This window comes from Natator depressus, chromosome 23, assembly GCF_965152275.1.
Source record: "Natator depressus isolate rNatDep1 chromosome 23, rNatDep2.hap1, whole genome shotgun sequence".
Taxonomy (NCBI): Eukaryota; Metazoa; Chordata; order Testudines; family Cheloniidae; genus Natator; species Natator depressus.
Window position 1 is genome coordinate 18310195 of NC_134256.1, and position 25456 is coordinate 18335650.

Below are 25456 nucleotides of genomic sequence, written 5' to 3' on the forward strand. Positions count from 1 at the left end.
TGAAAGTAAAGACGGTACCTCTTCCCCAATGGCTGAGAGCCCTGCTGGGGTGAATCAGTATCAGGCCCAGGTGGTGGCATGCTGGGCCCCCATCCAAAATCCAGGAAGTCTGCAATGGGTTTTGGATCGGGCCCACCACATTCAGACAAGTGCCTGGTTTGCTAGGATGGTCCTACCACAGACAGCCTCCTCAGCACACAAACTGCAGGTGGACGTGACGGTCTGCACCCCTGTATTCCCCCCTTTTAGGATTTCTAAATCTCAACCCATATACTTCAGGAGTAATTTGAAACCTTTATAAAACAGCTTTCCAGACAGTTTTGCAATCGGGGTGGGGACTTCCTTGTCAGAGCCCTGGCATCTCTGGGCTTGCCGCATCAGTTATGAAAGTAACTGGACGTGCCATGTCGCCGGCCTCCCAGCCTGGGAAGCCTGAAGTCAGATCCGTGGCCCTGGGGCTGGGAGGGCACCGGGCAGAGCCCGCGGGACCTCTCCCCCCTGTCAGTGGAGAGGGAGCCACCTCAGGGCTGCCCAGGCCACTGGGGGTCCTGCCCTTGGAGGTCGACACCACCCCTCTGGAGGAGTGGGGTGGGGGAGAGAAAAGGGGCAGGACTCTGAGGGGCGGGGCCTGTGGCAGGTGATGAGGGGAAGGGGCGGGGCTCTGAGGGGAAGGGGCGGGGCTCTGAGGGGAGGGGGAGGGGCCTGTGGCAGGTGGTGAGGGAAGGGGCGGGGCTCTGAGGGGAAGGGGCGGGGCTCTGTGGGGAGGGGGAGGGGCCTGTGGCAGGTGATGAGGGGAAGAGGCGGGGCTCTGAGGGGAGGGGGAGGGGCCTGTGGCAGGTGATGAGGGAAGGGGCGGGGCTCTGAGGGGAAGGGGCGGGGCTCTGGGGAGGGGGAGGGGCCTTGTGGCGGGTGATGGGGAAGGGGCGGGGCTCTGTGGAGCGGAGCCTGTAGCAGACTTTGAGGGTGGGGCGGAGCTTGCGGCGGGCTAGGAGAGGGGAAGGGGCGGAGCTTTGACGGGCGGGGCTTGTCTCGCGCCTCCTAAGCAGGGGCGGAGGCGGGGCATGGGTTGGAATCCGATTGGCGCCGGGCCCCCTCCCACTTCCCCGCCCGCGCTCTCGCGAGGTTGTCGCGGGCAGACGGGGTCGCGCTCCTTCCAGCTCTCGCGAGAACAGGGGGAGAGGCCCGGCTGCGCCTGCGCCGGACCTGGGACCGCAGCGTCTGTGGAGTGATGGGAACGGGGAGGTGAGACCGGAAACGGCCCCGGGGATACCCTCCCCCGCGCCACGTCACCGCCCCCCCATCTCCTCCCCCCGGAGATACCCCCGCGTCACAGCCCCCTCCCAACTGCCCCTCCCCGCACGGGGGTTCCCTGCCCCCGCTCCCACCCCCTTTCCCAGCCTGCCCCCCCCCGCCGCCACGGCTCGTTGTGCCCCCCCCGATCCCCGCCCTGGGATCAGCCCCCCCCCGCCGCCACGGCTCGTTGTGTCCCCCCCCGGATCCCCGCCCTGGGATCAGCCCCCCCCTACTGGGCACCTGGTTCCTGCCCCCCCTTCCCCTTCCCCCTCCGCAGGCTCCAGGGGTTTCAACCTGGGGAGGCCCAAACAGGTGGCGGGGGGGGGTCACATATGGGGAAGCTGAGCCAGCCAGGGTGTGGTAGAAATGCTCATAGGGGAGGGGCGGGTGTCCTGGCTATACGGGGAGGGGTAGCGGGGGGAGGGGCGGGTGTCCTGGCTGGGGGGGGGAGGTAGATGTGGATGGGGGAGGGTGTCCAGGTTATAGGAGGGTGATGGGGTAGGTATTGATGGGGCAGGAGAGTGTCCTGGCTGGGGCAAGGGGTAGATGTGGCTGGGGGCAGGAGAGTGTCCTGGCTATGGGGTTGAGATGGATAAGACTGAGAGCCACTGGCTGGGGTGTAACTCTGGAAAGGGGATGAGTGATTCTCAGGGCCTCCCCATCTCTATCTCTCTCCCCACAGATGCCCCGTCACTGCTCTGCTACCGGCTGCTGCACCCGGGACACCCGCGAGACCCGCAATCGAGGCATCTCCTTCCATCGGTAAGAACTACCCTTGCCCTGTGCCCTCCCCACAACCTCCCCTTACAACTGGCCCTTTCGCCCTCCCCTCCCTGTGGGGAAGATGCAAGGGGACATCTGGGTACACTGAACAGCTGTACATTTAACGCCAACGGAAAGGAAATACTTTCCTAGCACAGTCTGCGTAACTTCCTGCCACAAGGACTCACTTGTTATCATCAAAGCTTGTTGCTCCAAAACCACAGCTGAGACCTGGTGTGATCTAGGAATCGCTGAGGAGTTAGGACCAATTTCCCCTGGTAGGCAGGTTATTCCAGAGCTGTCCACTAGGGGGTGTCTTCCTCTAACGCAGCTGGGTTCTGTCGGAGAAGGATGCCGGGCTACCGGGGTCTTTGGTCTGATCCAGTCTGGTTGGTCCTACGTCCCAGCTCCAGTGGGTCATTTGGAGGTGGTTTTGCTTTTTCTTCTCTGTACCTATGTCACGGAGTGTGGGGGAGTCCAGGCCCTGCACCCCTCTTCCTGGGATTCACTGAGACTCTCAGCCAGCCAGTAAAACAGAAGGTTTATTGGACAACAGGAACACAGTCCAAAACAGAGCTTGTGGGTACCCCCAGGACCCCTCAGTGAAGTCCTTCTGGGGGAGCAGGGAGCTTAGACCCCAGCCCTGGGGTTCCCTGTCTTCCTCCACCCAGCCCCAAACTGAAACTAAACCCACCCAGCAGGTTCCCTGCTGCAGCCTCCGTCCACATTCCTGGGCAGAGGTGTCACCTCCCCCTCCCCCTCCTGGCTCAGGTGACAGGCTCTCAGGTCTCCCGTCCCCAGGGCACATTCCCAGGTCAACACTCCCCCCTCCCTGCTGCGTCACATCGTCACATCTCTCCCCCCTTCGAGACTGAACTGAGCGGGGTCACTGTGACCAGTGACCTGGGGAAGTTCGGGGCCCCCTCTCCGGGACAGCGCATCCGCTATCAGGTTGGCACTTCCCTTCACATGGACCACGTCCATGTCGTAATCCTGCAGGAGCAGGCTCCACCTCAGGAGCTTGGCGTTGGCTCCTTTCATCTGGTGCAGCCAGGTCAGGGGAGAGTGGTCGGTGTACACGGTGAAGTGTCGCCCGAAGAGATAGGGCTCTAGTTTCTTGAGGGCCCACACCATGGCCAGGCACTCCTTCTCGATGGCCGCGTAGTGTTGCTCCCGGGGTAGCAACTTCTTGCTCAGGTACACGATGGGGTGTCTCTCCCCCTTTTCATCCTCCTGCATTAACACCGCCCCCAGTCCCGTGTCGGAGGCGTCGGTGAACACCACAAAGGGCTTGTCAAAGTCTGGGTTTGCCAGAACTGGGCCACTGACCAGAGCCTCCTTCAGCGCCCGGAAAGCCTCCTGGCACTGCTCGGTCCAGACCACCTTGTCTGGCTTCCCCTTCTTGCATAGCTCAGTGATGGGGGTGGCTATGGCGCTAAAGTGAGGCACAAACCTTCGATAGTATCCTGCCATCCCAATAAAGGCTTGGACCTGCTTTTTGGTGTGGGGAGCGGGCCAGTCTCTGATCACCTCCACCTTGGCCGGTTCCGGCTTTAGGCGGCCGCTCCCCACCCGATGGCCCAGGTAAGATACTTCAGCCATCCCCACCTTGCACTTCTCCGCTTTGACAGTCAGCCCAGCCCCCTGGAGTCAGTCCAGCACTTGTCTAACCTGGGACACGTGGTCCTCCCAGGTCTGGCTAAAGACACAGATGTCGTCAATATATGCCACGGCAAAACTCTCCATCCCCCTCAGGAGCTGGTCCACCAGGTGCTGGAAGGTGGCCGGCGCTCCCTTGAAGCCGGAAGGCAGGGTCAGAAACTCATAGAGCCCCAGAGGGGTGATAAAGGCCGATTTCAGCCGGGCATCTGCATCCAGCGGCACTTGCCAGTAGCCCTTTGTAAGGTCCATGGTGGTAAGGTACCGAGCTCCTCCCAGCTTGTCTAGGAGCTCGTCCGGCCTGGGCATGGGGTAGGCATCCGATACAGTGATGGCATTGAGCTTCCGATAGTCCACACAGAACCGGACTGACCCATCCTTTTTGGGGACCAGCACCACCGGCGAGGCCCAAGGGCTGGCCGATGGCTGGATCACCCCCAAAGCCAGCATGTCCCGGACCTCTCTTTCCAGGTCCTGAGCAGTTTTCCCTGTGACTCGGAAGGGGGAGCATCTTATCGGCGGGTGCGACCCTGTCTGCACCCGGTGGACAGTCAGATTAGTGCGTCCAGGCTGGTTGGAAAACAGCTGTCGGTACGGATGCAGCACCCCCCTGACCTCAGCTTGCTGGGCAGGGGTGAGCTGATCCGAGAGGGGGATTGTTTCCAGGGGGGAACCAGCTCTGGTCCCAGGGAATAGATCTACTAAAGGGTCATCTCCCTGCTCCTCCCACTGACCACACACAGCTAACACCACATTCCCCCTGGCATAATATGGCTTCATCATATTCACATGGTACACCCGGCGGTGGTGGGCCCGGTTCGACAGCTCCACCACATAGTTTACCTCATTGAGCTGCTTGACGACCTTGAACGGGCCCTCCCAGGCGGCCTGTAGTTTGTTCTTTCTCACGGGGATGAGAACCATCACCTGATCCCCGGTGGCGTAGGCACGGGCCCGCGCCGTGCGGTCATACCAGACCTTCTGCTTCCTCTGGGCTCTGGCCAGATTCTCCCTGGCCAGGCCCATGAGTTCAGCCAGTCTCTCTCGGAAGGTCAGGACATACTCCACCACTGACTCTCCATCGGGAGTGGCCTTCCCCTCCCACTCGTCTCTCATCAGGTCCAGGGGGCCCCTCACCCTCCTTCCATATAACAGTTCGAAAGGCGAAAATCCGGTAGACTCCTGGGGCACCTCCCTGTACGCGAACAGCAGGTGAGGTAAGTACTTGTCCCAATCCTGCGGGTGCTGGTTCATAAAGGTTTTCAGCATCATCTTTAGCGTCCCGTTAAACCTCTCCACCAGCCCATTGGACTGGGGGTGATACGCTGAGGCCCAGTCATGCCGGACCCCACATTTCTCCCACAAGCACCGGAGCAGGGCCGACATGAAGTTGGAGCCTTGGTCTGTCAAGACTTCCCTGGGGAACCCCACTCGGCTGAAAATGGTCAGGAGCGCATCCGCCACGGTGTCTGCTTCAATGGAAGCTAAGGGCACTGCCTCGGGGTAGCGGGTGGCGAAATCTACCACCACCAGAATGTATTTCTTCCCCGACCGGGTCGTCTTGCTGAGAGGCCCCACGATGTCCATGGCCACCTTCTGGAAAGGCTCCTCTATGATGGGCAAAGGTCTCAACGCCGCTTTCCCCTTGTCCCGGGCCTTCCCCACCCTCTGACAGGGGTCACAGGATCGGCAATACTGCCGGACGGTGGTAAAGACCCCGGGCCAGTAAAAGTTCTGTAGCAACCTCTGCCGGGTGCGCCGGATTCCCTGGTGCCCTGCGAGGGGGATGTCATGGGCCAGGGACAGGAGCTTGCGGCGGTACTTCTGGGGGACCACCAGCTGCCTCCTGATCCCACAGGACTCCCCTTCCCCTGGGGGAGCCCATTCTCGGTACAGGAACCCCTTCTCCCACAGGAACCTCTCCTGGCAGCCTCTCCTCATGGTCCGTCCCTCACTGAGGTCGGCCAGGTCCCTGAGCTTCTGCAAGGAGGGATCTTTCCTCAACTCGGCCTGGAACTCAGCGGCTGGGGAAGGGATGGGGCCCGGTTCCCCCTCCGTGGCCAGGTCTGAGGCCGCAGCCTCTCTGAGCCGTGCCCCTCGGCGCTCCCTCCCCACCCGAGTAGGGTCTCGCGCCTCCAGTGTGGTACCCTCCCCAGGGTCAGGTCGCAGTGCCCCTCGCCGGCTCTGGCTACGGGTCACAACCAGGGCGGTCTGGGGGTCGCTTGGCCAGTCCTCTAGGTCTCCCCCCATCAAAACTTCAGTGGGCAAATGGTGGTGTACCCCCACATCCTTGGGGCCCTCCTTGACCCCCCATTTCAGGTGTACCCTTGCCACGGGCACCTTAAATGGGGTCCCGCCCACCCCCGTCAGGGTCAGGTAGGTGTTGGGCACCACCCGATCTGGGGCCACCACCTCGGGCCGGGCCAGCGTCACCTCCGCGCCCGTATCCCAGTATCCATTGACCTTCCTCCCATCCACCTCCAGGGGAACAAGGCACTCTCTCCGGAGGGACAGCCCCGCACCCACCCTGTAAACCGAGCACCCTGAGTCCAGAGCCTCCAGCCCTCTGGCGGGGCTGGCTGGGGGTACTCTTCCCTCCTGAGCAGGTGGCAAACTGGTAGCCCCCCTTTCCTGGGTCGCCTGCCCCTCGTCCAGCTGAGTCCCTACCCAGTTAACCCTGGGTAGGTTGGGTCTGCTCAGTTTGTCCCTGAGCCCGGGGCACTGGGCCCGTACGTGGCCTCTCTGGCCACAGTGATAGCAGCTCAGGTCACGTTGGTCCCCTCGAACGGGTCGGAGGGGCCCGACACCAGGCGTTCCCCTTTGGAGGGGGTTCTCCCTATTTCCCCGCTGGGAGGCCCCATGGTGACTCTCTCGCTGCATCGGGGGGGGCCTGTTCTTTTGGGACTCCTCCCGGCTACCCCCTGACCGACTGTTCACAAACTCGTCGGCCAGCTGCCCTGCATGCTGGGGGTTCGCGAGCTTTTTGTCCACCAGCCACAGCCTCAGGTCGGAAGGGCACTGTTCATACAGGTGCTCCAGTACAAACAGGTCAAGCAGGTCCTCTTTAGTTCGGGCCCCCACTGTCCACTTGCGGGCATATCCCTGCATCCTGTTGACCAGTTGTAGGTAGGTGACCTCAGGCGTTTTACGCTGACTCCGGAACCTTCTCCGGTACATCTCGGGGGTCAGCCCAAACTCACGGAGCAGGGCCTGTTTGAACAGTTCATAGTCCCCAGCCTCTGGCCCTGTCATCCGGCTGTACACCTCCACGGCTTTGGGGTCCGGTAAGGGGGTGAGGAACTGGAGCCTGTCGGCAGGGTCGAGCCTGTCGGCAGGGTCAACCCTGTGCAGCTCGCAGGCATTCTCAAAGGCCGTCAGGAAGCTATCTATGTCCTCCCCCTCCTTCCGCTGGGCCAGGAAGCACTTATCAAAGCTCCTTGCAGTCTTGGGTCCCCCCGCACTCACCGCAGCCGGGGCCCCACTGCTCCTCAGCCTGGCCAGCTCCAGCTCATGCTGTCTTTGTTTCTCCTTCTCCTGCTGCTCATGTTGACGCTCCCTCTCCTTCTCCTGACGCTCCCTCTCCTTCTCCTCCTGCTCATGTTGACGTTGTTTCTCCTTCTCCTCCTGCTCATGTTGACGTTGTTTTTCATGATCCTCCAGCTCCCTCATTTTCCTCTCCCTCTCCCATTCCAGCCGCATCCGCTCCAGGGATGGGGAGCTCCGCGGGGAGGATCCCCTGCTGGCTGCTGGGGTCAGGGGGCCCTCGGTATTCGCTGGGCTTCCCACAACCCCTCCCCCAGGCATAGGTAGGAAGGGTCTCGGGGTGTCCTGGGCAGCAGTCTGACCCCTCCCAGCCTGGTCAGGCCCCAGGGCCCACGCTGCGTCCGCCGGGCGGCTTCCCTCAGGGACAGGGATCGGGTCATCCAAGCGATCCCTCTCCTCCAGCTGGGCAATCAGCTGTTCCTTGGTGGACCTCCCGACGCGCAGCCCCCTCTGCCTGCACAGCTCCACCAGGTCGCTCTTAAGGCGTTTAGCGTACATCTCCCGGCTGGCCACTCGCAGGCCGGGCAGCTGTCCACGGTTTCCAGGAAAAGCCCCTAGTGTGCCAGTCCTTCTTGAGGTCACCACCTCTTTGCCAGGGTCGAGCTGCAGACTCCTCCGCCCCTGGGACCGCTCGCTGCAATCCCCCGGGGGACCCTGTTACTGCAAAAGTCCTTCTCTCTGGTCACACACTCCCAGGGGTTAACCGCCCCCTGGAACCGTCTCTCTCTGAATCTTCAGCACGCCTGGTCCCCGTCAATCCCCCTTCGTTTTACTGTTCCCCAGTCACTTACTGCAGGAAGCGCCGTTCACGGGGTGCAGTAGATCCCACCGCTGCCACCAGTTGTCACGGAGTGTGGGGGAGTCCAGGCCCTGCACCCCTCTTCCTGGGATTCACTGAGACTCTCAGCCAGCCAGTAAAACAGAAGGTTTATTGGACAACAGGAACACAGTCCAAAACAGAGCTTGTGGGTACCCCCAGGACCCCTCAGTGAAGTCCTTCTGGGGGAGCAGGGAGCTTAGACCCCAGCCCTGGGGTTCCCTGTCTTCCTCCACCCAGCCCCAAACTGAAACTAAACCCACCCAGCAGGTTCCCTGCTGCAGCCTCCGTCCACATTCCTGGGCAGAGGTGTCACCTCCCCCTCCCCCTCCCCCTCCTGGCTCAGGTGACAGGCTCTCAGGTCTCCCGTCCCCAGGGCACATTCCCAGGTCAACACTCCCCCCTCCCTGCTGCGTCACATCGTCACAACCTAGAGGACATTAGCATCTCTGGGTTGAAAAGTCCTGCGGGGGAGGTTGTTCTTAGATCTGCCTTTGCACCCATGGATACCCTCCTTGTGGCAGTTGAACCCCTGCCCCGGCCCATGCCTCTTCCAGAAGCTGAATGGTGCCATCTCTGTCCTCGCAGGCTACCCAAGAAGGACAACCCACGGCGCAGTGTGTGGCTGGAGAACTGTCAGCGCAAGGACCCGAGCGGCCAGGGCCCCTGGAATCCAGCCTCTGACTACATCTACTTCTGCTCCAAGCACTTCGAGAAGAGCTGCTTTGAGATGGTGGGAATCAGGTGGGTGCAGGAGGCCGAATGACACCCAGGGACGCCCAGCTGTGTGTCCTGAAGCCGGGTGGTTTTAGTGAGGCTGAGCCTTGCTAGCCTGGGAGATGAGCTTTTTCGCCAGGTCTCCATAACTATGCCAGCAGCTGCCCCTGGCATCCCAGCTGGGCATGCCAGGGTGGAGGGCTGGAGAAAAACAGCACCACCAGCCACATAGATGCCTGGTTCAGGTCCTCTCTTCTCTGGGAGGATGGGTTGGACCATGTGGAGCCCTGCCCTGAACTCTCTTCATCTGCCCTCTGGAAGGATGGACTGGTCCATATGGTTCCCCTAATCCTGACATACCTCCTCCTACCCCTGGGAAGATGGACTGGTCTGTACAGTTACCCCTAGACCAAACATACTCGTCCAGAAGAAGGACTGGTCTGTACAGTTCCCCCTAGTCCTGGCATGTCCCCCCAAAGTTCCCTCTAGTCCAGATGTCCCCCCTGGTGAAGATAGACTGGTCTGTACAGTCCCCTCCAGGTTGGTCCATCCTCCCCTCCCTGTGAGGATGTACTGGGCCATACGGTTCCCCCACCTTCCAGTCCAGACACACTCCTTCTATCCTGGATGGTGAACTAGTCTGTATGGTCCCAGTAGTCCAGATGCACTTAGGCCACGTCTACCCGATCGGCGAGTAGTAATCGATCTATCGGGGTGTAGACGCGATAAATCGATCCCCGATCGCTCTGCTGTCGACTCCGGAACGCCACCAGGGTGCGAGGCGGAAGCGGAGTCGACGGGGGAGCGGTGGCCATCGATCCCGCGGATGCGAAGTAAGTGATTCTAAGTCCATCCAAGATGCGTCGACTTCAGCTACGCTATTCTCGTAGCTGAAGTTGCGTATCTTAGATCGATTCCCCCCACCCCCAGTGTAGACCAGGCCTTACACTCCCCATGAGAGTGGACTGATCTGAATGGTTTCCCCTAGTCTAGACAGCCCCCTCATCCCGCAAAGGTGAGCTGGTCCATTTTGAGCACCCCCACCCCACCCCAGATGCAGACACATCCCATCTCCCTCTCCCTGTGAGGACTGACGGACCGTGAGTCCCCTTAAGGCCTTTCTTAAGGCCTGTTTGTCACAGTTCCTTGGCCACATTTTGCAATGAGTTCTGTTGAAACACAGTTCTGGTTTGTTACAGCAGATCTCTCAATGCAGGGTCTTGCTAGCGAGCAGAAGAATGCATGGTGTGGGGGTTTTACATTAATTTTTTTGAGAACATAAAAATAGGGTGGGGTTTATTGTGAGGGAGGGTAAACATACCCACAACCACTAACTCACCTAATTAAAGTCAATCCGCAGTTGTGTAATAGGACAAAGAGCTCATCTGCACTGGGAAGTTAACTGGGTGAGGTGTGAATGTAAAGCACTGTAACTATTCTACAATAAGTATACGCAAGTCACTGGGCTCAAGGCAGGGGAGAATGGATGAAATGCTGTGGCCCGTGTTAGATAGGAGGTCAGAGTAGATGATCTTTTGGCCTTAAAAATCTATGAATGTGGAACCCCAAGGGCCGGCTGTGTGGATCCAATCATGGGATCGGGGCCTTAAGCACCTGAATAAAACAAGGTGTGCTTCAGAGACTAAGGGATTTGTGAGAGAGAGGGTAAAAAAAAAATCAGACTGCTTCTTATTTCGAAGCCTATATGCAGGTGACCACAAATTAAGCCCTGGTCAACACTTAAAATTTAGATCAGCCTAGCTACATGGCTCAGGGGTGTGAAAAATTCACGCTTTTGGGCGCCGTAGTTCAGCTTCCCTAAGCCCCGGTGTGGACATGGCTAGGTCGACAGAAGAATTCTCTCGAGGAGGTGGGTTACCTGCATCTCCATCAACACAGGAAGCGTCTACGCTCCGGTGCTACAGCATGAGAGCTGCTGCTGCGCCACCAGAGTGTAGACCTGGCCTAGGACAGACCAATTGATAAGTTGAAAACCGTATGCGCCAAAGTCAGGGCCTCATCCTGGCCTAGTGGTTCCTATGGGGCGAAGAGCCACTTAAAAATATTCCCAGGCCAGCAAAGAGACACCCAACTAAGCTAGCAGAACAGCGTTCCCATCCAAGAGTCCCTGTGCCGGGAAAGCTCCCCCCAGGGTGATGCCTCCAGCGCAGGGCTGTGGGGTTCTCCCCAAGCCAGCTGGACCGGGGGCAACTCGTGCCCGCTGATGTCTCTCCGCAGTGGCTACCACCGGCTCAAGGAGGGGGCCGTCCCCACCGTCTTCGAGTCCTTCTCCAAGGCGCGCCGGGCAGCAAAGGTGAGGCAGAAGGGTGATGACGCCAAGGCCGCCAGGGCCTGGAGGAGGTGGAGGTGAGTGCCCGTCCTGTAGATGGTCTGCTGGGCTGGGTCGTGGGGTGAGGGGCTGGGATGTGCCAAGGCAGAGCATATGGAGCAGGGGGCTGTGCAGGCCGGGGTGCAGGCCAGGGTGCGGCTCAGAAGGGCCTGGTCTGCCCTTGTGAGACTGAGGAGGGCCCAGCCATGGCAGTGACAGTGGGTCAGGGTGAGGAGCTGGAACTGGCTCTGCTGGGCTGTGTGCATTGGAGACCAGATCTTGGGGGCGGAGAGCAGGGTGAAGGTCTGGAGTGGGTGGAGCAGCCCTGGATGTTACTAGATAGAAGGGGCGTGGTCAGAAGCTAGGGCTGTCCCTGTATGCTAGCCCCACCCCAACCTAGCCTGGGTCATCTTGGGAGCGGGGTCAGGGTGTAGGTGGGAGGGGCTGGGGCTGCCCCAGGTTTGGACTGGGCAGTTGGGCTGAGGGGAGTTGGGATGGTGTGTGGCTCTGGGACCCTGCTGTGCATGCTCTCTGCAGTGCATTGTGGGATGAGCTCTGTCCCCTCAGACGCAATCCAGGCCGAGGGGAGCAGGACACCCTGGCCAACGCGGATATCTCATGCTTCCCGGAGGAGGAGGAGTCCGAGCTGGCCACGCCCGCAGCCGCCCCCACCACTGAGCACCGCAGCTTGCCCGGGCCCCTCCCCCAGGGAGCGGAGCTAGAGGATCAGCACGACGTCATCCTGGCCAGCCTGTCGGACATCCTCCTGGAGTACCCAGCCGTGGCCACAGGGCAGGAGGCGGCCACAGGGCAGGAGGCAGCCACAGCCACGCCGGCGCTCCCTGAGACAGATGCCCCCACGCTCCCGGAGACAGATGCCCCCTCAGAGGCCCCCACGCCACCCGCCCCGGAGCCGCCCCGCCCCGTCTCCCCATCTTTCTACATGCTGCGCCTGCCGCCCCCAGCCGGCGCCTACATCCAGAGCGAGCACAGCTACCAGGTGGGCAGCGCCCTGCTGTGGAAGCGGCGTGCGGAGGCAGCCCTGGAGGCCCTTGACCGGGTCCAGCGGCAGCTGCAGGCCTGCAAGCGGCGAGAACAGCGGCTGCGGCTGCGCATCTGTGAGCTACAGCGGGAGCGGCGGGGGGCCCCGGACATGCGGCGCCAGCTCAAGGAGCACCTCCAGGTCTTCGAGCTGCAGCTGCTGCGCGAACTGGAGTGAGGCCCGGGACTGCAGGCAGGGAGCGTCTGTGTGTAGGGTCGGGGGGGGCTTTGCGCCACCCCAGAGGGACTGCATGGGACTCGGGCCTCTGCCCGGGCCCGAGGCCCTGGGCTCTGGGGCTCGGCCATGGCTGAGCTCACTCCCTGCCCACAAAAGGTGGCATGCCAGGGCTGGAGACGCAAACCTGGTGACAGCACTTCTCTGCCCCCCACCCCTGCCCCGACCTTTGCCTCTGTGCCAGGGAGGTGGATTTAAGGGTATTGTAAATAAAGGTCTTGTTTTATATGGGGGTGATGGCCCCGGAGTGTGCACAGCCTGTGGTGCGAGTGTGGCTGGGGGACAGCTGCAGGGTAACCCCAGGGCAGCCAATGCCCCGGTGGGCATGTGCCCATTGCCCCAGGGGGAGCTGCGGGGTCAGTCCCAGGGCAGCCAATGCCCCTGGTGAGCATGTGCCCATTGCCCCAGGGGGAGCTGCGGGGTCAGTCCCAGGGTGCGGTGTTCCTGGTGTGAGTGTGGCCATTGCCCCAGGGGGAGCTGTTGGGTCGGTCCCAGGGCAGGCACTGCCCTGGTGTGAGCGTGCTCCATGCCTATGATTTTCCTCCTGTGCCTCCTTTTTCAGGGTCAGTTTGAAATGGGACTCACCGTGCCTGAGTTTCCCCATTTCTGAGCATGGAGCTGTGGGCAAGCCCCTGGTGGCTGGGTGCTCTGAGTGGCCCTAGGCCCTGTGTCCATTCCCCCTTGACCTTCGGGTTCTCTTAGTCACTGGACCAGAATCCCAGCTTGCCCAGGCTCTGCTACTCGAACCCCCCATCCTGGCTGCCAGGGGCCTGCTGCATTAACTGAGTGTTGGCATGGTGGGGGTTGGGGGGTGATGCCACCTGTTGTCCCCCCCCATCAGCTTGTCCCCTGCCCTCTGACAGGCCAAGCGCCAGAGCTGCAGTGAACACCCAGCTGGGAGACAAAAACAAGGGGCATGAAACTGACCACATGGCAGCGAAGGGGAGCAAGAGATGGAGTACGAGGGGACTTGATCCCCAGCTGGTGTCAGTCGCCCTAGCAAACAGAGCGGTCCTGGGTTACACCAGCTGTGGATCTGGACCCACTGACTTGGGGCTGGTTGATACCAGCCGTCCCTGATGTTCAGTAATCCTGGATGGAGAGGGGTTTACAGGTAGTTACAAAATGACAAAGTCAGGCCTAAATCGACTGTCATAAGCACTGACATGTTCTCTGTGTATCTATAAAACATGCCCCCATCGCTCACCACCCCTGGGGCCCAGCGAGCACAACAAAGAGCGCCACAGCTTCAGGGGTCTTCTCTGTGGCACGGGGGTGGCCTACGCAGGCAGGCTCTGGGAGGGGGGCTGAGCCATGGCAGTTTTGAATGGGTCGGGGGCCCTGCTGGATTCCCTGCCCAAGGCACTGGCTCCCTGGTGGGCTCTAACTACCCGGAGTGCCCCAGCATGAGAGACGGAGGAGGTGGGAGACCAGGAGAAATGTACCAGGACAGAGGTCCAGGCCTGTGACTGGCCTAGCTAATTAAGCTCCCTAGTAGGCACCATAGGTTGGCATCTTTTCTAGGGTTGAACCCCCTCACCTTTCCTGTTTGGGGTGTGGGTCAGACACAACCAGGGAGAACCCAGACACACACACACACACACACCCTGTGGGCTATGGATGGGGTGGGAGAGGTCCTGGTTTCTCTGGGGGTGGGAGAGAGATCCAAGCAGCCTCCTAGTTCCTCCCAAAACATCCCTCAATGTCTCGGAGCAAAGTTGGCATCTTCACCTGGGGATCTGGCCCTATTGGCCCCAGCAGGAGTCAATGGGGCAGACCCCCAGCAGAGGGTCAGACGGCCATAGCTCCTTTTAGGTCACCATCACTCAGCAGCCCAGGCTGATGAGCTGGACAGGGCAGGGGCAGTCAGACCCAGAGCAATGTCAGTAGAGCAGCCGAGAACCTAGAGCCACCCCAGGACCTTGTCCTCACTCAGCCCTCGCTGGATGAGCAGGAGCATTACGTGGAGCCGTACAGACGCTGTTTGAGGGATGGTCTCTGTCCCAGTGAGCCCACAGTCAACGTGCACCAGGCAGAGGCGTGGGACATGAGCATCAGCATTCCTGTTCTACAGAGGAGAAAGTGAGGCATGGAGAGATCGAGGGGCTGGGCTAGGACTCGAACCCAGCTCTCAGCACCACCTTCTGCCAGCTGAGAGACCCAGCTCGTGTTTCTTAGCTTCCAAGAGTTCCCACGGAGTTGAGCTGAGAATCGGGGATGGCGAGCTCGGGGCCTCAGGCTCTTCTGGTGAAGGCTCGGTCAGACAATTGTCCCTCTTTTCAAGATCCCATCCATGGGACACCATGTCACTGATTGTTGGGAACTATTTTGATCCGGAACTGAGGGGTCCTGGCCCTGGGATTTATCTACACCGAAGGGGGCACACCTGTGATGGATCTCGGGGTGCCCAGCACTATGACCCAACTCTAGCAAAAGGGGATAGCTCATGGTAGCCGGGTGTCATCTCCTAAACCCCACGAGCCCTTCCACCACCCAAGGACTCTCCTCTGGGCAGTGCCCGCCCAACTTCACCTTGCATGATAACAGGAGCACCCCACTCCCTGAGTCCCTTTGCCCTCTGATATCCAGCCCCGGGCACAGGCTACTCACTGAAATCCCAGATCCTCCTCCCCCAGGCATGTCCCAATTTTGCCTTCAGCCGCCACTCCTGTAAACCACACAGCACTGACAATGCAACAGAGGTGGGTTTATTTAGGAATAAGTAAAGATTTAGCTAAGAGTGCGAGGAAGTGGTGGAAACAAACAGTTATGCCACACAGCAAAATCACCGGGCGCGAAGGGTCTGATTGCTAGTTTCCTTTCCTTGCTACTAAAGTAGGTTCCCCCCTCCCCCCAATAAAAGTTCAGTCTGTTGCAGAGCTGGCTGGTTTCATGAGAACCAGGATCCAAATGTTCAGGAAAACACCCTCCTTCCCCGGGGATTTCCTCCGTGAATGCATCCAGAGTGCATTTCCCTCTGTGTTATGCTGAAAACAGCCTTTTGATCCTATTCGCCGGCGGGGTAAACCTCTGCCTCGGGGCAATGTTCCCTTTTTTAACCTTCCGGTGGTTTCATTCGATAATTTGCAGTGACCTCCAGTGATTTCCTGTTCAAAGTCTTAGTATTGTGCAAGGCTAAACGACTGAGTCTTGCATTGCATCACTGGCTAAGGAGGGGGAGGGTGACAACTCCCCTGGCTGAATGGGCCATCGCCGAGACATTATACCCCTGGGATCTAATTTCTTCTCCAAGTCCAGAAAACATAGGGTCAAGATCAAAAGATTATTCTTTAAATGTTACCTGTACATGCATCCCGCAACAATTATGAATCTTGACAAATTATGAGCATTCTGTAGGTACTTTTCTCATCACACTTTCTGGATAAATATCCTTAAGATGCATTTGGTATAGTGAGTTTGTCAGGTCTCAGGTGAGAGCTGTTTGCAAAGAAGGGGACCTTTCGCCAATGGCTTGTGGCATTTCAGCGTTGCGTTAGGGCTGGGAGGAAGTTTTCCATCAAGTGCTTTTTTTAGAAAATTGTTGAGGTTTTTTTCCTCTCTGAAACATTTTTTTTTCCACCAACTCTTGGTGAAATGTCAGTTTTTTCAGCAAAAACGTGACTGCTTGGAAAATGGAATATTTTGATTCAGAAATGCCACAGTGATGGCTTATGGGAATTGTAGTTTGCTTGTCTCATGTCCCCATTCTCCTCCATAGGCTGGGCTCTCCATTTGGACTACGTCTCCCACGATGAACTACAGCGTAGCATTCCCATGATGCACCACCTCTCTCCAAGAGGAGAGACCACAGTGCCTCAAGGGAGATGAAGTCTGACCAGAGAGCCCAACCCATAGAGGAGAATGGACACATGAGGCAACATGATGGCATTTCAGAATTGAAATATTTAGGGGTTTTAGCCAAAAAATTTCATCCATTGGTGAAAATTTTTTCACCATTTGGCGGAAAGTTTCCAGTATTAAAATTTTCACGAACCAAAATTGAAATTTTCTGTGGAAAAGTCAGAGAAAAACAAAAAAATCCACTTCAGGGTAACTTTCTGAGGACAGATTTAGCTGAAAACAAACCACTTCAGTTCCATCAATATTTTCTGTGGAAAATGTAACCAAAAATGAAAAATTTCACAGCCAACACTATTGTCTCTGGAAAATTAAGAGGGAAATGAAAAATTTCTGTTCCATTGATGTTTTCTGTGGAAAGTACAGATAGGAACAAATATTTTCTCTTTCACTGAAATTTCCTGTGGAAAGTGTAGATGAAAAGGGATATTTATGGTTCCATCTATGTGTTCTGTGGAAAAATTAGGGAGAAAAAGACAAATTTTCCCTCTTGCCAACATGTTCTGTGGAAACTTCAGACGAAGAATAAAAAAAAATCAGTTCTGTTGACATTTTCTGTGGAAAATTTAGGCCAAAAAAAATTTTAATAATTTTTTTTCCGCCGCTGTGGAAAATTAAGACAAAAATATTCTGTGGAAACCCCTTTGTTTCCCAACCAGCTCTCACCCCAAGACATGTCCCAAGTGCCCCCTCATTTTAGGTCCACATTCAGGTAGCATGGCCTATTGGCCACATTTAGGACTTCTTGGCCCATCCGGCCCTGTACATCAGCTTGGCCATGGCCCCCTTGACCTCCTTGTTCCTCAGGGTGTAGATGAGCAGGTTGAGGGCCGGCGTGACCACGTTATAGAAGACAGCGATGTGCTTATCCCAGTCGGGGGTGGTGCCAGAGCGGGGCCTCATGTACATGGAGATGACGGTGCCATAGAAGATGGTCACCACGGCCAGGTGGGAGGCACAGGTGGAGAACGCTTTGTGTCGCCCAGCGGCCACCTGCCCCTGCAGCACAGAGGCCAGGATGAGGCCATAGGAGGCCAGGATGATGGCCAGCGGGAGCAGCAGAATGAGCACGGCCGCCCCGAAGACCACGGCTTCGGTGAGGCGCCTGTCGGCGCAGGCCAGCTCCAGCACCACCGGCAGCTCGCAGAAGAAGTGGTTGACCCGGTTGGGCCCGCAGAAGGGCAGCCGCAGGACGCAGGCCACGTTGACCACCGAGAGGAGGAACCCACTGGCCCAGGAGGACAAGGCCAGCGCCCAGCAACGGCTCCGCCCCATGAGGGCGGCGTAGCGCAGCGGCCGGCACACGGCGACGAAGCGGTCGTAGGCCATGGCGGCCAGCAGGATGGCCTCGGAGCTGCCGAGCGAGAGGGCGAGGTACATCTGGGCAGCACAGTGAGCAAAGGGGATGGATTTGCTGTGGGTCAGGAGGTGGGCCAGAGCCTGGGGGACGGTCCAGCTGGTGTAGCAGATCTCCAGGAAGGAGAGGTGGCTGAGGAAAAAGTACATGGGGGTGTGGAGGCACGAGTCGGCCCGCACCAGGCCCATGATCAGCAGGTTGCCCGCCAGGGTGGCCAGGTAGGTGGCCAGGATGGCCGCGAAGAGGAGGCGCTGCATCCGCGGCTGGCTGGACAGACCCACCAGGATGAACTCGGAGACCGAGGTGCGGTTCTCACCCCACATCGCCTCTGTCTGCCTGCAGGGAGAGAGAGCGGGGGGATAACACAGGCCGGACTCTGAGGCAGACTCAACAGGGGCTTGGCTACACCCGGGTCAATCCAGAGTCACACCTGACTGTACTGAGGGAAGGGCTGGGTTCTGATCTCAGCCTCCTTGGATCAATCCAGAGTCACACCTGACTGCAGTGGGGGCAGGGCTGGATTCTGATCTCAGCCCCCTGGGGTCATTCTGAATTTCAGGGTCAACTCCAGATTGACCGCAGGAGGACTGAGATCAGAAGCCAGCCCTGACCCCATTGCAGTCGGGGTGACTCCGAGCAGGGATCTGTACCTGGGGTGCCCCCCTCCCAGGAGAATGCCCTACTCACTGGGCTATTAGCAAGTCTCTCTTTCCCTACCCTTCTTCCTTATCCTGCATTTGCAAAAAATGTTTATCAAATCTTTTGAAACTTCCTGGTCATTAAAGATCCCCTGGAACATCCCATCCTGCACCCCCACTCCCACACCCACACACAGCCCAGATTCCTGGCCAAGCCCTCTGCGCTCTCAGCTGGTTTCTCCATCACTTCCTGTCCCAAACTCTTGCAGTAGTGTTACTTTATGCTGTTAAAGAGCCTCTGTGCTCCACCCCAGAGGTGGCCGCAGCTCAGCACCAGCAGAGGGGTCCCTGTATAACCAGCCCCTGTATAACCAGTCCCACCCCAGATCCCACCTCTCCTGCCCGCCCAGAGCGATTTGCTGGGCACAGAGCACTGCGCAGAAGCTGAGGACGGGATGTCCAGAAGCCTCCAACAATTGGAGAAGACACCGGTAAGGCCTCATCTGTAATACTGCATCCAACACCTGCCCCCCGCATTCAAGAAGGACGATTCCAACCGGACAGGAGCTGGGATAAGCGGGGGTCGGCGCCCTGATCTCCCAAGAAGGAACTGGCAGAACGGGGCCTGTTTAGGCCAGAATACGGGCTGAGAGGAGCACCGGTTGGTCTATCCATCCCGCTGTGAGGTGAACACCCGGAAGGGGATCCGCTACTGAAGCAGAATTTTTCATATGGCTAAACATCAATGCAGACGTCCAGGAACAAAGAAACAAGGCTGTATTGTACGCCCAGGTCCTGGTACAACCCTCGGACTCTCTCCTGGGGAGCAGGGACTCTGAGAAAGTTTGGGGGGGTCATGGTGCGTAATCACCTGAACACAAGCTCCCAGTATGGCCAGAGGAGCCAATGCAATTTTGGGGTATGCAGAGAGCAATCTCAAGTAGGCGCGGACAGGTTATTGTATCCCTGGATCTGGCCCTGGGGTGACCACTGCTGGGATCCGGTGTCCAGTTCTGGTGTCCACCATTCAAGAAGGATTCTGATAAATCAGTGATGGGTCAGAGAAGAGCCAGGAGAATGACTGAAGGATTAGAAAACCTGCCTGTGAGGGATAAACTCCAGGAACTCAATCTATTTATTTTAAGAAAGAGAAGGTCCAGGGAAGACTTGATTCCAGTCTATAATCGTCTACATGGGGAACAAATATTTCATAGTGGGCTCTTCAATCTAGCAGACAATGGTCTAACGCCATCCGATGGCTGGAAGTTGAAGCTAGACAAATTCAGACTGGAAACAATGTGTCCATTTGGAATGGGGAGAGTAATTAACCATCAGAACAACTCACCAAGGGCGTGGTGGATTCTCCATCACTAGCAATTTTCAAGCTGGATGTTTCCCTGAAAGCTCTGCGCTAGGAATTCTCTGGCCTGGGTTATACGGGGGGTCAGACTAGATGATCACATTGGTCCCTTCTGGCTTTGGAATATATGAATCTGTGACGGACGATGTGACCCAAGGGCAAATGGGGATACGCTGGCTGGGAGCCACATGAGGCTGGAAACCCGGAGCAGGTTCCCCCCCCCGTCAGCGGGCAGGTTCTGAAGCAGCCTCACAAGAGGAGGAGGTGAAGGCAAGAAACCAAACCGGAGCTCGATGAATTTCTGCCCCACAAACTTTACTCAGGTTAGCTACCCAGGTTAAAATAACAATGAAGACACAGCAGTTTGGCTTTTAACGCAGGTTAGCAGCTCTGATCAGACTCCAGTCATGCTAGGATACATCTACACTGAAAAAAAGAAAGAAAAGAAGAAGAAGAAAAAAAAAGATGTGTTCCTAGAATGGGTTAGCCTGCATGGGCTAGCCACATCTGGCGAGCAGGGGTTGCAATGCTAGTGAAGACAGGGCAGGCATGACCAGAATTCAAGCCTATGGTCCCTGGGGCTAACGTACAAGGAACATGTGTTTTTTGCAGTGACAATGCACACATATAGAATGGTAGGACTGGAAGGGACCTCGAGAGGTCAAGTCCACTGTTCCCTTTAAGCTGTGCACGTGTGCACACGCACACAGATCCTAAACCCGCGCACACAGTGAAACACCGCGCACACAAAAATTTGCACAGAAGCACAACAATTTGTACAGAAGAAATTTTTTGCGCACACAGCCTGTCAAAAATTTGCACAGAAGAAATTTTTTGCACACATGGCCTGTCAAGTCCAGTCCTCTGCACTCACAGCAGGACCACGCATCATGCAGGACCAAGCACCCTGTTTAGCCAAGTGTCCTGGCTGCATTTCTACATAACCCAGGTTACCAACGCACCTTTTATTGCGTCTCCTCAGTCTCACCCGTGCCGGGCAGCCAAAACTCGCAAGCCAGACCTCAGAACCATCCCCTGCTCGGCTTTCAACCCAGGAGATCGGTTTTATCAAAGGAACCACCAGCGAGTCGTTTCTTTGCCTCCAGGGTTTGTGCTCGGGCCACGATTCCCGGCTTCACTCCTCAGCTAGGAGGATCCAAAACCCGCTCTTTTATTTCAACAAAGGCCAAGCGTCCCCCATGACTGCCCGACCCCAGTGGCTGGGCCTTTGAGAGCAAACCGGACAGCAGGAGACTCGGTAGCACGACTCATGTAGAACAGGAGCTCCTGGGGCGAGCCCAGCCCCTGCGATGGCCAACGGTCCTCGTGTCCTGCTTGGTGAATTTATCATGCTCCATCTTCAAACCAGTTCGGTTGTTGGGCCCCCACTTCTCCTACCCCAGAACCTCCCTCTGGTGGAGGTTCTCCCTCCTTCACATTTCCAGCCTCTGCTTATTTCTGGCCAGTTTGTCCCCATTTGTCTGAGGGCCAATAGACTCATAGACATTAAGGTCAGAAGGGACCATTATGATCATCTAGTCTGACCTCCTGCACAATGCAGGCCACAGAATCTCACCCACCCACTCCTGCAATAAATCTCTCACCTATGTCTGAGCTATTGAAGTCCTCAAATCATCGTTTAAAGACTTCAAGGTGGAGAGAATCCTCCAGCAAGTGACCTGTGCCCTATGCTGCAGAGGAAGGTGAAAAAACCCCAGGGCCTCTTCCAATCTGCCCTGGAGGAAAATTCCTTCCTGACCCCAAATATGGCAATCAGCTGAGCCCTGAGCATGTGGGCAAAATTCACCACCCAGATACCCAGGAAAGAATTCTCTGTAGTAACTCAGATCCCACCCCATCTAACATCCCATCACAGGCCATTGGGCCTATTTACCATGAATAGTTAAAGATCAATTAATTGCCAAAATCATGTTATCCCATCATACCATCTCCTCCATAAACTTATCGAGCTTAATCTTGAAGCCAGATAGGTCTTTTGCCCCCACTGCTTCCCTTGGAAGGCTGTTCATTTCATCCAGAGAACTCCAAGCGCTTTACAAAGAAAAGTGTGTATGATGGCCCTCAGTTTACAGACAGGGAAATTGAGGTATAAAGAAGAAAGGAGTCCCATATGTCTTCCCTTTCCGCTGTACTGAGCCAGCTCTGCACTCATTCACCTAAACACATGGTTAAATGCTAAAGAAAATGCAGAGCTACACTTTGCAGTGTCCAGCACAACGGACTCTGGTCAGTCCCTAGGCACTATAATAAACATGGTCACTAATAGCTAGCTACCATGTGCTATTAATTGGAAGAGATACTCTGGGTAAATCCCTAGCTGATCCAATCCAAGATATACACAGAGTATGGTTTAGTGGTCAGCACACCACAGTAATGGAAATCTGGACACCTGGGTTCTACCCTCAGCTCTGCCACCAATTCGCTGCAGTACCTGGGACTTCTCTCTGTGCCTATAAACCTGTGAGGGGGGTCAGTGAAGTTGCCATGCTGGAGCATAGGGAGCACTGGAAATTGCTTGTTCAGGGGTGCCACAGATGTGTCTAGTATTACTTATGGGGTGCTGTTCAGTATACATGGTGCTTTATGGACACAGGTCTCCGCCCCTCGTTAATAAGAGATGCTATTTGGCAACCATGCTAAGGCCGGAAGTATTTGGGCATAGGCACATGCTGATTAGTTAGAGCCACGGTGATAAATAGAACTGTGTACATTGGTACCCTGGGGCTAGCCCAGTTCCTTTGTTAACCTGGGGAGATACCAGTTGTAGTCAACAACTAACTGGTGAGGAGGCCGGGGACTGAAGGATAACTGTGTCTGCACCACTTGGTTGGCTGCAGACTGTGTGCCAGCAGTACGGGACCAGGCAGCCTGCCAAGCCTGCAGCTCTCACTCTTGGATATTCACAAACAGAGGCGGCAGAGGCATGGCAGCAAGAGAGAAATGTCAGTGTCACTTCTCACATAAGTCTACCTGAACATGGGGTCCCCAGTAGGCTGGGTGGGCAGCAAGTAAGAATCAGATGTACCCCTGATTCAAGATTACCCATTCCTCCGCAGGCTAGAGAGAGGCAAGTACATCCTACTCTTCAGGTGTAGGCTCAGTTTGTGCCAAAAGCATTTCTCTTCTTGATGTACCCAACGTGGTGGCCCCTGGAAATAAAACTTCCCACTGCTGCTTATGTATATAGCACCTGCTCTCCTGGAGGAAGGAAGTTTTGTGGCCTTATGAGGTGTGAACTCAGTATAACCCTTCTCTCATCCCCATCCAAAACTGCTTTGCTGCACACATATTAAGACCTGTTATCCAGGGCATGTGCAGTCTTTTCCAAACTTTAATTAAGCTTCTCGGTGCTCTGGAAAGCCCAGAGCCTAGTAACCATATTGCCAAGGGGCAAGCTAAGGCAGAGACGTGAAGCGGCTCATTCAGCCTTACTCAGCAAAGCAACGGGAGAGCTGGGGCTGGACTCTGCTGCCACCTCAGCACAAGAGCCCCAGAGCTGGGGATAGAACCCAGGCATCCTGACTCCCCGTCCCACCTTCTAAGCTCCAGACCTTTCTCCCTCCCTTCACAGAGCTGGGGATAGAACCCAGGCATCCTGACTCCCCGTCCCACCTTCTAAGCTCCAGACCTTTCTCCCTCCCTTCACAGAGCTGGGGATAGAACCCAGGCATCCTGACTCCCCGTTCCACCTTCTTCTGAGCTCCAGACCTTTCTCCCTCCCTTCACAGAGCTGAGGATAGAACCCAGGCATCCTGACTCCCGGCTTCCCTGCTTCAGCCATTAAGCTGCACAGCCTCTGTTTGATGCAAGAACAAATCCATTTAAAAAACCAATGAAATGATAACTGAAGTAAAACTGCAGCACCAGCATTGCTCTCCCTAGATTGCGGCTCCTTGAAAGGGATTCTGCTTGAGCGTCTTTGGGGCGCTGCAGACCAGACACCTAGAACAGTTTCTTAAGCATTACACTTGTCCTTAATGTGCAGTCAAGCAGAGGGCCAGAAGACAGACTGGCGGGGTCACAGCACACAGAGAACTATGAAGTGGCCGGAAGGGAATTTGGACTTTTTAAAAAACAACCTGAAATCTCAGTTCAAGTTCCCCACCGTCAACGGCTCAGAAAAAAGGCTTGTAGTGCAGTGTAGCTCTCCTCACCAAGCAGCCAGAACAACTGCACCTGCCTCTCCGGCTGCCCTAATCATCAGCCATTTGGGGAAGTGTCCTGTGTTTTCCCGTAGACCAGTCACCTGTTAGCCAAGGCATGCACCTGCTCACCGGAAACCGGCGCTGCCACATAAGCAGTGCTAGAAAGAATGTGGAGCCCGGGAGGAGAAAGGGGAGCACAGAGTTGATCGACGACTGCTCCAGCCACACTGAAGAGTCCGTGATCCCCTCCACACTTTCTCTTGGTGCGTTTTCCACATTTAACCCCTCAGCCCCTACTTCTCCCCCACAAAAGCTGTCAATGGATCTTCCAGCCTCATCACTTCAGCTACACTCTGCAACACTCCTCCTAAGATAGCTTCACTCGCCAGCTGATTGTTTTCAGAGTAGCAGCCCTAAGCAACTTCCACCTTCTCTGTAGGTATATATATCTCTTCTTACTATATGTTCCATTCTGTGCATCCGATGAAGGGGGCTGTAGCCCACGAAAGCTTATGCTCAAATAAATTTGTTAGTCTCTAAGGTACCATAAGTACTCCTGTTCTTCTTTCAGCTGATTGTTGTACCTCAAACTCCAACACCAACCGCATGGCTGGGAGACAACAGCGCTCACATATGCCCATGCAGGCACATGTGCCTGTAAACAAGTTGAGTGCAAAGGATTAAAAACCTGAGGGCGGTGGGGAAAAGTATTGGGAGGAGGGGAGACAAAGGAAAGGCAAATCCCACCATATAAGCCATTGGAAGCTTTAGCAAGGAAATACCAAGAGGGCCCCTGTCAAGTTCCTTCCCCACTCTGAACTCTAGGGTACAGATGTGGGGACCCGCATGAAAGACCCCCTAAGCTTATTCTTACCAGCTTAGGTTAAAAACTTCCCCAAGGTACAAACTTTGCCTTGTCCTTGAACCATATGCTGCCACCACCAAGAGTCTTACACAAAGCTCTTACAGAAAAAGCCCACTTGGAGACATCTTCCCCCAAAATATCCCCCCAAGCCCTTCACCCCCTTTCCTGGGGATTTTCTAGCTAGATTACTTACTAACTTAACAGGAGTTGGAAGGCTGCATTTCCTGATCTGTTCCTGGCAAAAGCATCACACAGACAGACAAACCCTTTGTTCCCATCCCCCCTCCAGATTTGAAAGAATCTTGTCGCCTCATTGGTCATTTTGGGTCAGGTGCCAGCGAGGTTACCTTAGCTTCTTAACCCTTTACAGGTGAAAGGGTTTTGCCTCTGGCCAGGAGGGATTTTATAGCTCTGTATACAGAAAGGTGGGTACCCTTCCCTTGATATTTATGACAGCCCCCTACTAAGAGATCTTTCCAAAGCATAAAGCAGATACCTATCACCAGCACTTACTCATATGCCAGATGCTGCTTAAGACCAAGTGACCTTGGCGTTATTGCCAAGGCTTCACAGCTCCTTGTGCTAACAAAGCAAGGTTGGGGGGAAGCAAAACATTCTTCCGCGATCACTTGAGCGAAAAAAGCAGCACTGGCCAAGCGTCAAAGGAAACAAAGCAGATATTGGTGCTGGCTAAAGTGACAACACCTGAGCTCCCCCATCTCCCATGGAAGGCAGAGGGAACTGCTGGTGCTCAGCACCTCCGCAAACCCAGGTCAGGATGCGTACCGAATCCCAGGAACTGCTTCCGATCACTGC

General features: G+C 56.4%; 2 protein-coding genes across 4 annotated transcripts; one reads left to right on the forward strand and one right to left on the reverse strand.

Annotated features, from left to right (window-relative positions):
• Nucleotides 1–1125: 1125 nt before the first annotated feature.
• Nucleotides 1126–12623, forward strand: THAP7 (THAP domain containing 7). 2 transcript variants are annotated; one of them, XM_074937143.1, is made up of 5 exons: nucleotides 1126–1242; nucleotides 1976–2055; nucleotides 8663–8818; nucleotides 11030–11158; nucleotides 11658–12623. In XM_074937143.1, exons 2-5 carry the CDS (start codon nucleotides 1976–1978, stop codon nucleotides 12337–12339), a joined length of 1047 nt encoding a protein of 348 aa, XP_074793244.1. In that variant the 5' UTR covers nucleotides 1126–1242; the 3' UTR covers nucleotides 12340–12623. The 2 variants fall into 2 exon arrangements, with proteins under 2 accessions (XP_074793244.1, XP_074793245.1); XM_074937144.1 differs by having other exon boundaries at nucleotides 11688–12623.
• A 4366-nt stretch (nucleotides 12624–16989) lies between these two features.
• Nucleotides 16990–24901, reverse strand: LOC141976252 (olfactory receptor 2A1/2A42-like). 2 transcript variants are annotated; one of them, XM_074937145.1, is made up of 2 exons: nucleotides 24834–24901; nucleotides 16990–17947 (listed from the first exon to the last, which is right to left on the reverse strand). In XM_074937145.1, the coding sequence occupies exon 2, from the start codon at nucleotides 17932–17934 to the stop codon at nucleotides 16990–16992; it is 945 nt and encodes a 314-aa protein (XP_074793246.1). In that variant the 5' UTR covers nucleotides 17935–17947; nucleotides 24834–24901. The 2 variants fall into 2 exon arrangements, 1 of the variants encoding a protein (XP_074793246.1); XR_012636088.1 differs by lacking the exon at nucleotides 16990–17947 and adding an exon at nucleotides 24233–24430 and having other exon boundaries at nucleotides 24834–24873.
• Nucleotides 24902–25456: the final 555 nt, after the last annotated feature.